This window comes from Trichomonas vaginalis, chromosome III (genome assembly GCF_026262505.1).
Source record: "Trichomonas vaginalis G3 chromosome III, whole genome shotgun sequence".
Lineage (NCBI taxonomy): Eukaryota > Parabasalia > Trichomonadida > Trichomonadidae > Trichomonas > Trichomonas vaginalis.
In genome coordinates, this window is record NC_067205.1 from 6,638,255 (window position 1) to 6,652,157 (window position 13,903).

The following is a 13,903-nucleotide window of genomic DNA, read 5'->3' on the forward strand; positions in this document are numbered from 1 at the left end:
ACATTTCTGAAATTGAAAAATGATCGCTAATACATTTTTCAATTTTAATGATCTAAATCCTTTTGATTAGGCCACATTATTAAGAAAATTGCCAACTAAGATTGACTCGTAGTTTTTATCTTTTTCATATTGAGTCGATTTAAAATGCAGCAACTTATCATGGCCAAATTCAAAAGAAATTGAGAGGGTTACGCATGTATTTGCCTTAGTGTTGTTGCAAGGAAATAAAACTAATTATTTTTCGAATATTTTCTAAATTCAGACCGAAAAAAGATCATGAATAGAATAAAAAGTTATAAAATAACAAAAACAAACATAATATTTATAATTACACAAATAATTCATGATATAAAATCTATTATCCATAAAATTGAAGGTTTCTAATGAATTCAATAAAATTTTCATCGGAGTATTCGGTCGGACATGCGATTGGTGAACCGAATTCTGCTAAAGAAACGTTTTCATTGATGGGATGTATGGAAAATCCTCGAATTCGATCGTAACACATTGGTTTTAGTATTATCTTCTGGTTCTCTTCTGATTCATATATTAAATTCTTTCCGTAATACGTCAAATTAAAGTTTGTAGTCTGATTAAACTCAGAATAAGTCAAATTAATGATATTATTCAGAGTAATCGATCCTTCTACGCAAGGATATGATATTGTAACGTTCCTCGTGGCGTAATCAAGCCATTCGCGCTCTCCTGATAAAAATTGTTTCATAAATGATGAAAAATTCATCAAATCATAGCCTAATCTCGAATATTCACTTTCGTATTTCGCAGATTGATGTATTAAATTTTCTTTTTCGACAAGTAAATTCGAAAAAAATATCATATAAGTGAAATTCAACGTTCTGTATGCGTTGAGAAGTACTTTTTTATAAAGATCATTTTCTATTTGAGCTTTTTCTTCTTCCCATCCACATAACATTTTCGTTAAATTCAGTGTTAAGACAGCAATTTTAAAAAATTGAGTGTATTTTTTGTCCATATACTCAGTCATGTTATGGATACCTAAACACGCGCTTGTTTCATTCAATATTCTTGAAGAAAGTATTGAAGTATTTATAATTGAGGATTGATAAAGATTTTGAACGTATAATTGCTCTAGTCGTAGTTTCCTTTTAACATCTTCATATATTTGGGATACTTCATCAACTCTATGAATGTTGTATATCGATTGTTGAATTGAATTTTGAAATAAATTTTTAATTTCGTCTGTAAAGAATGATAAATTAACCGGACAAGTGTTTTTACAATGGACATTAACGTTTTCTATTTCATCAGATCCATCGCAACAGTCACATTTTGAATCATTATATTTTGAAAGTTGAATTATTTGATCACTATGAATACATCGAAATATTTTCATGTCATTATCCATGCTGGTATATAAATTTTTGAAAAATATAGTACCAAACATGGAAAGACATATGATCATTTTTAATTTTTTATATCACATGTCATTAGTCATAAAATCAAATTTCGCCATGCATTTCGGAAAGCTTTTTACAATAGGAATCTTGAAAAAGCATAAGCTCTTCTGATTAAAAACATTTGGTTGAGAGATTTTTCAAGAAGAAGTGTTTTCTAAAAATATGAGTATTCACATTCATTTGCAAATTGGCTACATAAGTTAAATTCTGGATAACACTACCAAAATAAGAAATTATTCTGTTAAAATATTTGAGATTTCTCAAGAACTGTCCTCACGTGTATAAATATCCAAGAAAGGCAGAAAACTACGATATTCATATCCCATTGGATTAGCTTCAGCTTTAAAAAATAAAAATCAAAAATTTAAACATTTTATGTTTACTTTGAGTTAAAATTAATACAAATAGGATTCAAAGAGAGGAAAAATCTTAATAGATTTATCTTATTGTTAAATTGAAATTTCCAATGAGTCCTATTTAGCTTCGTAATCCGAGCATAACCATTCCCTGCGTTTCCAATTCTTTCAATTCCATATGGGTCAAGAAAAGTCTGGTTTCCATCTATAGTTTTTGCTTCAAATAAGTAATAATCAAGGTTAAGAAGGCATCCTTGTGGATAGTAATGTGCAGTACTCCTTGTATAAACGTATCCACTACCACCAGAACCACCATCCAGATCACCACTGCTTTGTGGTGTTTTGCATTGAGTTGTGGTTCCATTTGTGCTTCCACCGCCATACCATCCGCCACCAGCTCCGCCTCCGCTAATGCATGAATATGCTCCATGTCCGAATTGAGAGCCATGTCCCGGTGATGTTTGGCCTGCTGCGTAATTATTTCCTGCACCAGAAACAATTCCGCCACCGAAACCACCTGGATCTCCATATTCTCCACCTCCACCCCCTCCACCGGCTACTATTACTCTGGCGTATAGACTTGGAGAATTAATCCTAAAATCAGATGCGCCTCCGCCGCCGGATCCGGGATCAGAAGTTGCTCTAGGATCACAATATGACAGAGCTCCACCATTGAAGCCACCAGGAGCTATTTGACCATGATATGTTGTAGCAATTCCACCTTGGCCGCCAACGAAAGCATACAGCGTAGTTTTTTCTAAGATACATAAGATTCCTACCGAATATCCACCTTTTCCTCCGTAACCAAGTTCAGTATTGTTTGGTTCGAGATCTCGACCACCTCCCTGGGCTCCCCAAACTTCAAGCTTATAACACCCAGAAGGTAATTGAACTGATTGGTTACTTCCTGTATATGAAAAATTCCATACAGATGTCACAAATCATAGATTTTGGTTGGAATAATGAATAAAACTTCTAAAATTTTTCGGAAAATGTATTTACATAATATGAGTAAGTTGACGAATACTATAAAGTGATAAAAATAAATTAACCTTAATTTTACACAAAATTAAGAGGTAGGGCAACGATAGAAAATTTCACATGAAAAAATCAATTTCGAAAAAAATTTGGAAAATCAAAGTATTTGATAATTAGTCAAATAATCAATTTACATCGTTTTTACTCATAAAAAACAACTAATTTTTGATTTTGATATCATATTTGATAAATACTCATTCCAGAGTTGACGTAATGTATTAATTATTGTTAGAGATATTGCTTTCGCAGCAAAATTCTTATTTCATGAAAGAAAAAAAAATGATTTTATTCCAACAAAAACAAGTAAACAGATGAATGGAAACGTACTATATTTTCATAAATGTAGTAATCAGCGTGTCAGCTTTTGTTTATCATGTTCGAGTCAAAATGTATTAACTTGTAATAAGAAATATTCGAAGATTATATGAAGTATTGAGCATTCTTTGTAGAAATATTTGTAATTCATTACTAACATATATAATAAAGTTGTTTTTTTTCCCTTATTGCAATAATTTTGTCTGATTTTAATAACTTTTCATGTATACGAGTTGTGTGAATATGCATCATAATATGCGTAAATATACTTATTTGCGACGAATAATGTGGTTGCATAATGGAGGTGCTAAATTTTGATTTTTAATATGGGGCTTTGGTATGTATAATCATGTTCTTATCTCAACGTAGGAGTATTGGTGCAATATGATTAAAATTTACGAGGTTGATCTTAAATTGAATAATTCTGGAGTATAAATCACAATGCAGCTAATTCTATGTTAAAGATAGATACAGATTGTAGTAATCAATTAGGGAGTACAAATTCATTCTTTCATTTCTGTCGTATTGAGCAGAAAGGAAGAGATCATAACCCTAGGAAAAAAAAGCCCAAATTTGTCACTTTTCATAGTACGTTAAACTCAATTCGCTCGGCGAATGCCGAGCACACGTACTCATCATTCAACATAATATTCTCATTCTTTGGTTATTATAGTGCCAGACAACACAAGATTTCAAAGAATTACTTGAGTTTTCAATTAATCTTAATCCGATTTTAGATTTATCGAGAACTCCATCATCACAATCACATACTTCAGTGCGGTAACTACAATTATCCATATACAGAAGGAAGTTCTTTTCGAACAACTCATTTGGAGTCTGTTTTGGAAAGAACTTCTTTCTGTCCGACTTAATTTCATAGTTCCTGATCAACCAAAAGACAGAAACCACACACTATCTACTTAGGAAAGGAGTTCTTTCTAAATCTTCCTTAAATTGAGATTTTACGAGAGATAACCCTTCTATTGCACTTAAAAATGAACATTTTGATATCTTTAGTATCACACATGGTCATATATAGTATTTCATCTACATGAATACATTCATCTTTCGAAGTCTCTCATTAAATGGGAGGCTTCGAAAGATGAATCGTTTTATTCATACAACTTTAAATCTCGAACACATTTAGAGAGTGAGTATATCATTTTATTCTTGTTTTGAGTTTATTCTGATTCAAAATTGCAGTGAAAACAGAAGTTCACACATCATATCTGAATGTGAGCTCATCTATACTTATACGATCTCAATACCTCCACTCTAAGCATAAGAGGTGAAGTTATATAAAAATTATCAGATGCGTTGAAGTCTCAAAAGTATTGCCTGAATGCTTGTTTCATATTTGTCCAAGTAGTTTCAATGAATAAATGTATTGTTTTTTATAATTTCGATTTATTTTTAGAAAATATTCAATATAAACCTTTATTGTGTTATTTACATCTCATAAATTCTCTGTCTAAATCATATAAAAGCGCGTTTTACCCCTATGAATCAAGAAATTCATTCAATATTCATGGTATATTTATTAAATTTATACGATTTACTAATAATCAATATTATATCCTCATAAATAGCAATATATTTTGGTAATCTATGATAATCATATACAATATTTGAAATCAAATTTTCATTAGTTTAGGTTCCTTGTTAATAGTAAACCATTATATTTATTACTAATAATAAAATCTATGTGTCGTATTGAAATTCAATAAAATTACTTATTCGGTCCAAAAAAACAAATTAAATAAAATTTTTCTTTTTTTATGTAATTTTTGTTTTTCATTTTTTTCAAGATCCTAAGTTATGTTCTAACTTTTGACATCATATCCTATCATGCTAGGCTATATATTATAGCATATCCAAAAGGCAAGGAAATCTATCAGAGAAGCCTTTTTGACCTATCGTTGCCCTACCTCTCAAAATTAAAAGCAATTCAAATATGAAAAGCACAATGATCAAACATATTAATATAGAACAGCATAATTTATTATATTGCTAATGTGTTTTATATCACATGTCATTTATCGGTGGAGGAACTTCCTCTTTCGAATTTTTTTTATGATAAAAAAAGTTTTTTTGATATTGATGAGTGCTTTTGATCCGTTAACATTCCTTACTCCATCAAACACAGGCGGACCTAATAACTGCGAGTATTTTGGCTTCAAATTTGATTCAGTATATGATCCAGAAATTTGGCCTAAATTATGCGAAAATTTTTTCTATCTTAAACTCTCAAGTGCTATGAAAGAGAAAGGAGAAACGAATGTAATTACTGTTGGTGTATATGGTGAACCAACAAAACAAGGAAATTTCATACTTTCAGATTTAAAATCAACTCATGTCCAAGTTATTTCAAAATTTAAGGTAGAATACTCTCCAGGAACACTATTACTACTTAACTGTCCAGAGATAATCCACACACCCACAGCATCCATTCAAATTTCAAGTGAAAAACAAATTTTAAAGATAGGGAAAGTACGAACGTTTGGATACTGCGAGAGGCAAGGTACACACTTGGCTTGTACAAAGTTCATAGATCTCTCAAAGAAAAGACTTTGTTCGTTCCATACTGCTTACTACAGATTAAAAGCGGCAAATCAGCTTAATATGCAGAAGAAATACTTTCCTACTTCAATGCCTATAAATGGCTTTGGAAATCCTCGAAATCACGTAAGAGCTCGAAATCTTTTGAATATCAATGATAATTTAACAAATGGAACTGAAAGTTCAAACACTTTTTAATTATTTTTGTTATACTAAACCATCTTCTATCGTTACATCTTTCTTTTTAAGTTTTTTTAATGGATATCGTGAAATTTTTAAGAAAATAAGATTAATTGCTATGAAATCATGCTTAGTGATACTTTGTTATTAGAAATGGAATGCATTTAAAAAGAGAATAAGAAAATAAAATCAAAATCAAATTTATTAAATAAGAAATTTCTTTTGAAGCAAAAAAAAATTATCATAAACATACTCAATTCTTTTGTGTTCACTCACAATTGACAGAATTTTATCAAGAATTCTTCATCAATTGATCAGTATTTTTTTTTAAAGCTGCTAAATGGATCTATTCCTGAATCCCAATTAAAGACATGTTTTTTTCTAAGGCTGCTAAATGGATCTATTCCTGAATCCCAATTAAAGACATATTTTCTATAAACTGGCGTTTTCATTCCTTTTTTTCCGATCTTTTCAGCCAATTTAATATAACCTCTAATTTGAGAGATAACTGAATCTAAAACTGATCCAGATACTGCCTTGATGCCTTTATCTAAATCCCGTCTCTTAATAAGGAAGTCAATAACATGTAATTGACTTGCCCAAACTGCACAAAAGAAAGGAGTTTTACTTGCTACACTGACATCATTAACATCAAAGAAATTCAAGGCATATTTAACTCCTTCCAAATTTCCTGATAAACAAAATGCATGAAGAATACATTCTCCATACTCAGTTCTGTATCCCATTGCTGCACCATTTCTTTCTAATGCTTTCACAAGATTCAAATCGCCTTCTGAAGCTGCTTTGATCAAAACATTTGATTGAAACAATTCATATGTGCTCTCAATGTTTCTTAATATAATATCGCCATTAACATCTGCATAGCCTGTGTTGATTGCATATTTTATTACGTTTTCTTGTCCTTTTTCGGCGGCTAATGATAAAATCTTATAAATAGAATTTAAATTATCTAAACTATCGGTCATTGGGCATTTCTTCAATACATTCATCAATTTTGGTTCTGATGCCGAGTTCTTTGAATATAAATCTATTGAATCACTAAGTTTGGAAAATATTTTAGCATCAAGTACGCAAGATAAACAAATTATAACTTTTTGGATATCTTTAAGATTTGAACCTATATTTAATTTTGTACTTTGTAAGATTTGAAATAGTTCTATTGGATTGAAATGCTTTTTCATCATTAAAAATAAATCAACGAATTGTGAAACTGGTAACTTTGTTCTTTGCATTATCTGACACATTTCATCGACTGTTCTGAGCTCTACAAACTCCTCATCATTACAATAAGTCTTAATATGCTTTGCATAATATGAATAATCAATAGTTGACATAGAAAAAAATGAAATTGAATGGGACTTTTTATTTTATTTTCACCATTCAAAATATAATTTATGTTAAAATTTTCGAACATACGATAAATAATAAAACTAATTCATAATTTTTTTTTTGAATTATCACAATTTAATTGAATTAAAATAAAGTATACACTCTATAGAAAAAGAGCATAAGCTTGATTCATATCGCATTAATCTTTAAAGTTATTTGTACGCATGTCGTTTAATATCCAAGTGATAAATCAAATATAGGTGAATTTGTGAAAAATTCAAATTATTACCAACAGTTATACTATTAAGGAATAGAGCATTGCTGTAAAAATAGTAGTCATGTATAAAATTAGTCATGTATAAAATTAGTCATGTATAAAATTAGTCATGTATAAAATTAGTCATGTATAAAATTAGTCATGTATAAAATTAGTCGAATAATCATATTATTAGCTAATATTATAATAATCAATATTTGGGACAAGGAGATACACTTCAAAAAAGAGTTTATTCATCTTAAAACAAACATAGAAAATGAAATATGAATATGTTTAATGATTTTGCAACCATAGACATTTCAAAAAGTTTCGAATAAAGGTGACAGTGATAAATCATAATGGGTCCGTGGATAATTGAAATTTGGAATTAATTTAGGATGAAAATCACATAGTAGATCTATACAACTATAATTTTCAACCAACTAGACAAAATTGAATTAAGATTATTTTTTCAAGATTGAAATGAGGTTTTTAAACATAATATTCAGAACGTAAATTAGGTTATTTCTCTTAAATGAAAAATTGAAAGACAAATTCAAAAGTTCAACATTTTATAAAAGTATAAATCTTGCATTAAAATATGGATACTAATTATTTTAAATGACCAACAAATGATAGGAGTTTGTTTCAATTTTGGAAAAAAAGCTCTTGAATGATTTTACATTCATATTTGCAGTTTTATTTTTTAAATTGACATACAAATTAATTGAAATATTATCCAATCAAAAAGAATTTGATAGGCGTCCATTGAAATAGACGGTTGTATTATCATTGACTCTTTTCTAAAATAATGCAGTAAATATGATTCTATATATAACAATGTCGGTAGGATTGAATAGAATAATTTTTCATTTTTCTCAGAATGAAACCATCAGTGATAGACTTTTTTAAAAGTAAAGATATAATTATCCAAAAACCATTGGGTGATGGAGGTTTTGGGAGTGTTAGCCTTGTGTATTCCTTGCAATATAAAACTACATTCGCTCTAAAACAAATTCCAAAAGACTTATTTAACAATACAGAAAAGGAATTGATGTCAACTGTTGATGACAGTTGTATTGTCCGTCTATATAACACTTATTCATTCGAAGATTGCAATTATTTGCTTTTAGAATATTGCCCATCTACCTTAGACAGCTATATTATGAATTCAAATCTAACAGATTATGAATTACGTAAGTCAATCTATAATGTTATTTGTTGCGTTCGTGCATGTCACACCAGAAAAATTGCACATTGCGATATTAAACCTACAAACTTCCTAATTGATCAATATGGAAGAATCAAAATATCAGATTTTAGAATATCCTGTTATAATCAACATAGAACTATATGTCACAAAGGTACAAAAATTTCATGGCTCCAGAAATCTTTGTAAGCCAAACCTTTAACCCATTCCAGTCTGATATTTGGGCATTAGGAGTGACAATCTATTTTATGGCCACAAAATGTCTTCCTTTTTATGCTCAAAATACAAATCATTTAATTTCCTTGATTATGAATAACATGTATGATGATAAACTTATCAAAGATCCTCTTTTGAGACAAGTTATTTCTAAATGTTTAGTAACTAGTCCATTTCAAAGAGCAACTGTTGATGAGTTGCTTGAAATGCCGTATTTTAGTTCTAAAATCAGCAGCTCACCAAGTAAACCTATCATGAAACCCATGGGATTATATGTTAGACCAAGACTTAACAGGAAGAATTCGGCAAAATTTGGATCTCATTTAAGTTGGAATCCAGATCAATTTGCTTTGAAGGCATCTTCCCCATCAACAGAACTTTCTAATAATTCATTATAAGTTCATATATTTATGTAAAATTATTCGGTTTTTCATTTTAGTATTTTTTCGTATTTATAGCTTGAATTCATATTCTTTGCGTGTAAACCTTTCAGTTCCCTCAATTTTTGAGAAAGAGACACGTAGAATATGATTTCAAGTTTATGGCTTGAAAAATTAAAATATACAACAGGTAGTCACTAATAAATCTAAATGTTTGTGATCTAATCATATTTCTGTAGTTGTTGGTAGTCTCTTTTTTTGAATTTGGATGATTTTAAGTTCGAAATTCGGTATATTACGAATAAGATTGGGAGTAAAACCATGGAAATCGGATATTATCTATGTCAATGAACTGAGCAACCTGTGTGGTGTAAGGTGAAATTGCAAATTTTTTTTCAAAACTCGAAAAATGATATGCATTCTAACATTTTTGATTCTGACATTTTAAAACTTTATATTTTTTTTGAATTTTTCTTATTAAATTTAGTTTTTCTCTTATAAATTAAAGGGAGAGGAATAATATAAATAATGAAATTATGATTATAAATCATATAGTATTTAAATACTTCTAAATAATGGGGTTTTAAATGTATTTTGAAATTATAATAATTTGAAATTACACAAGGTCAGATATTTTAAAAAAAATTAGAAAACATATAGATTTTGGAGTAAGAATCTCGCTTGAAGAGACAAATTATCATACGTGATGATGAGAATATGACTTTAAAATGAATCTCCAAACAATGTCATTTCTATTGCTGCTCCAAATCACAAATAACAATATCCATCAGTACGTTTTCCCCATGCATCCAACTGATAACATTTTGAATTTTTCAAAAAATTATTAAAAAATATATGAAAGTAATGCATGCAAGTACCTTTATGTAATAACTCTTTATGAATAATATTCCTTAGTCACTAGAAATTTCTTTTGAATTAATCTTATAGTGACGAAGGAATTATTTCATTATTTTTCTTATAGTTACATATATCAAAGAGCATATCTTGCCTATTAAAAAGATTGAAAAAATTATATCAAGAAATTTCTCTTGAAGTTCATACACAAACAACATAATTTTTCAAAATCCAATTTTTTCAAAAAATGTATGCATTCAAAAGTTCAGATTATATCTAGTCATTATCCATTATTAATTTTGAATTTGATTTTTTGAGATATTCATTTTATTATACGTATTACTCAGAAAATTAAATGTATTTGTGAGGGAAAACGGAGAAGATAATAAATATTGTCATATAGAGGAATAAGCAATTTTAAGGTAAATATTAAGTTTAGTAATTTGTGTATATCTTGTTATGTAATGCATATTTTCGCGATCTGACGGCAGAAATCGAATCAGCGGATCCTGAAGAATCAGATTACGGGGGAAAAATAAGTTTTGAACGCTTAGATAGGGCTAAAATGATGTTTTATGAGGTGTGGTGTATAAATATAGTTTTTGCGATAATATGGCATGAGATCAGAATATGAAGTGAGTATATATGTGTTTTTTTTCACTGGTTTATATGTTGAGATAGCTCAGTAGAGTCTGTAAAATAGTTCAGTACATGCTATAAGTTAGATAAAGCACAAAAAAATATGAAATAAATATTAATTAGGAAAAAATATAATGTAAAGATTGTATGTAAAGATACTTATATAGTATTTAAAATTTATTAAAACAAGAGTGCATATTACACTCTTGTCGGTCAAACTTTTGCAATCACATTCTGATTGCAACAAATTGTCTCATTCTGGGAGACATGCAGTGGCAATGTCTCCCGGAATGACACATTGTGACCGACAGGAGTGCATATTACACTCTTGTCGGTCAAAGTTCCGCATTCAAGTTATGAATGCGGAACAGTGTGCCAATCTGGGAGACATGCAGTGGCAATGTCTCCCGGAATGACACATTGTGACCGACAGGAGTGCATATTACACTCTTGTCGGTCAAAATACCGCTATCTGAACCCAATTCCGCACCAGTACCCCATTTTGCGATTAATCCAATGGGAATCACTTCCAACATTAGAACTTTATAGGTGGATCCCACTAATTTATTAAATTATTCGATCTATTCCTGCATACTACTTTCAAATTAAGAAAGTTCTTGTCTAATGCATGAATATTTTCATACGCATTGCATCAATGATCTAACAATTTAAAGCTCGCTAACAACCTAAAGCAAAAAACAAAATGATCTGCTAACTATGCAGGCAGCTCAAGCGCACCAAGGGGAGGCGTTTTTCTGAATTGGGCGATCTTCGTGAGATCTCAGGAGGCGAAGATTCGGAACCCAACCGGCTTCAAGCTGTAACATCTTGCTAGCAGGCCATACATTTTTAAACCGCCTCTAACCGTTCATCTCGACCACATTATCGGCATTCATATATATATTTGAATATTAAGACAAATAAAACCATTTGTTTGATCGAAATTGAGTAATTTATTGTTAAAATAAAAAAATTAAGAAAAAAGTTTGTCATTTTCTTTGATATTTATATATTTGAAATCTACCTTATAAATATATCATTAATTTTATCCCATTTTAATATTATGAGTATCAAATGCGAAAATCAAAAAAAATACTGTCCTGATTCGAACTCAATCCATTTAATCTTGGCATACAGACCATCCCATTATGCCAAAAAGATTATTGTTTGTTTTCTTAATAATAATATAAGATCGCTTATTTTTTATTTTGCTTCTATTAAAATTTAGCATTTTATATCACCAATCATTAATCTTCTTAAGTAAGATTTATATTTTCACTTTATAATTTGTTCTAATCGAATTTTTTTTTATTCAAAAATTTTAACCCTATTTTTTGATAATAAATGTACCACCACATTTTCTACCTATATTTGATAAATGTCAAACATATTTTTACTTAATTTCCTTTAATTTTTTTTATATTTTTTTTTATTCAGTCTCAATTTCATATTACTTTATATATTCTGGATATAAATTCCATAACTATATCATTGCATTTAAAAATATGGCTCAAATATGATTCTTTATAGGATTTTTTTGTAATACGCCAAAAAATCACGACTTCTAGCCTTCTCATTATGTGCATTATTCCTATAAACCGTCTTAGCCCCTGAATATATAGTTGCAAATTAGATAAACAATATAGCGCCAAATAAATTATTTATGATTATCGACAACACATAGCCATTCTGTTCTAACCATTAGGCAAAATACCCCGACAAGCCAAAAAAAGCACAACTCATGATCGTGCCAGACATCAATAATCTTTTGACGTGATTTGTGCCAAACTCTCAAGAAAATCAATAGTTGGCATTTATTCCTAATATGTTATTATAATGCATCATAGAGAACAAAAAATAATACCACATCAAAATAAAATAAGGCTGATTTCATCTCAAACTTTTAATTTGAACAAAGACACATATTGAAATATCATCACCACATATGGTAGAATATTGCCATATAATTGACACTTGACTTTTACACAAGCTCAAAATCAGCATCCCCATAGGATATTAGGTTTTCGAGAAAACAACACGGGATAAAAGTAAACATATATAGCTATCTAATTTCATAAAATCAAGTTGCTATATTTATCTGGAATGGTAAGATCCAACAAACAAGTGTGATTTGGTGTCACTTTTTTGTCCAATAACAAAAATTTAAGGGTAGTTGAATCCATTGAATGCGTAAGACTTATAAAGATTGAGTATTCTGTTATCATCAATCAATTTGAAGCAATCAATCTCTTCTGGATGGAAAAGCTCTGAACTAATCTTCTTAAGGGCGAAAATTTGGTTGTAACTTGGACTATACATCTTGAAGATCATTCCATAGCCTCCATGAGCAATAACCTCTTGAAATATAAGTCCATGCTTCTCAAAATACTCAGCCTCTTCGGGTTCCATTCTTTATGAAAAATTTGTGTTGATTGAAAAAAAAATTTGATAAGGAATAGAAAATTTGCATATAGTAGATATATGAATATATATAAATAAAAAAATCGGAATATTCGATTTCTTTGAAAAATCAAATTTCAAAGATCTGCAATAATATACTAATAATTTAAAATAAATACGAAACAAAAAGTTGTTTTGTGATTTCTTTTTCAATGGCATTCAAAAATTTGAGGACATTAAATTTTACATTCGTCTATTTCTAAACTATTTTCTGTTTTTATCATGATTTATGCAGTACGTTTTGTTAAATTCAATGGATTCAAATTTTTCAATATATATTTTTCAATTTATGGCAGAATTCAATCCATTGTATTATTGTATTATTAATTATATTTGATTATTGGATCATATTTCAAATTCTGTATAAATATATCGTCTTTCATTATAGAAAAATTCATACCTTATAAAATATGATTAATATATACTACATAATGGGTCTCATTAAATCGATACAAAACACCTCTTTCAATTTTTTTTCGGAAAAAACTCGGTATCAAGAAAAACTACAATGTATCAAGAGATCTCTTATTTTATTCATAACATAATTTTTCATTCAAAGAATTTGACATTTCCGATACATCATTATTTGGATTCATTTTTTCATGAATTTTCTATTCATCAGAAGTAAAAGATATACTTCAGTTAATAAC

At 29.2% G+C, this 13,903-nt stretch overlaps 5 protein-coding genes across 5 annotated transcripts, besides 1 other annotated feature; 2 read left to right on the top strand and 3 right to left on the bottom strand.

Annotated features, from left to right (window-relative positions):
• Nucleotides 1–358: 358 nt before the first annotated feature.
• TVAGG3_0653960 (uncharacterized protein) lies at nt 359–1,387 on the bottom strand (the record flags this gene model as incomplete). The annotated part of the gene is made up of 1 exon (XM_001314749.1): nt 359–1,387. The coding sequence occupies one exon, from the start codon at nt 1,385–1,387 to the stop codon at nt 359–361; it is 1,029 nt and encodes a 342-aa protein (XP_001314783.1).
• Nucleotides 1,388–3,736: 2,349 nt separating this feature from the next.
• Nucleotides 3,737–3,784: a mobile genetic element.
• Nucleotides 3,785–5,206: 1,422 nt separating this feature from the next.
• Nucleotides 5,207–5,929, top strand: TVAGG3_0653980 (uncharacterized protein; the record flags this gene model as incomplete). The annotated part of the gene is made up of 1 exon (XM_001314750.1): nt 5,249–5,905. One exon carries the CDS (start codon nt 5,249–5,251, stop codon nt 5,903–5,905), a length of 657 nt encoding a protein of 218 aa, XP_001314784.1.
• Nucleotides 5,930–6,139: 210 nt separating this feature from the next.
• On the bottom strand, nt 6,140–7,242 carry TVAGG3_0653990 (RelA-associated inhibitor family; the record flags this gene model as incomplete). Its single annotated transcript, XM_001314751.1, has 1 exon — nt 6,202–7,242. The coding sequence occupies one exon, from the start codon at nt 7,240–7,242 to the stop codon at nt 6,202–6,204; it is 1,041 nt and encodes a 346-aa protein (XP_001314785.1).
• Nucleotides 7,243–8,295: 1,053 nt separating this feature from the next.
• Nucleotides 8,296–9,738, top strand: TVAGG3_0654000 (protein serine/threonine kinase protein; the record flags this gene model as incomplete). The annotated part of the gene is made up of 1 exon (XM_001314752.2): nt 8,847–9,317. One exon carries the CDS (start codon nt 8,847–8,849, stop codon nt 9,315–9,317), a length of 471 nt encoding a protein of 156 aa, XP_001314786.1.
• Nucleotides 9,739–12,956: 3,218 nt separating this feature from the next.
• Nucleotides 12,957–13,202, bottom strand: TVAGG3_0654010 (protein serine/threonine kinase protein; the record flags this gene model as incomplete). Its single annotated transcript, XM_001314753.1, has 1 exon — nt 12,957–13,202. One exon carries the CDS (start codon nt 13,200–13,202, stop codon nt 12,957–12,959), a length of 246 nt encoding a protein of 81 aa, XP_001314787.1.
• Nucleotides 13,203–13,903: the final 701 nt, after the last annotated feature.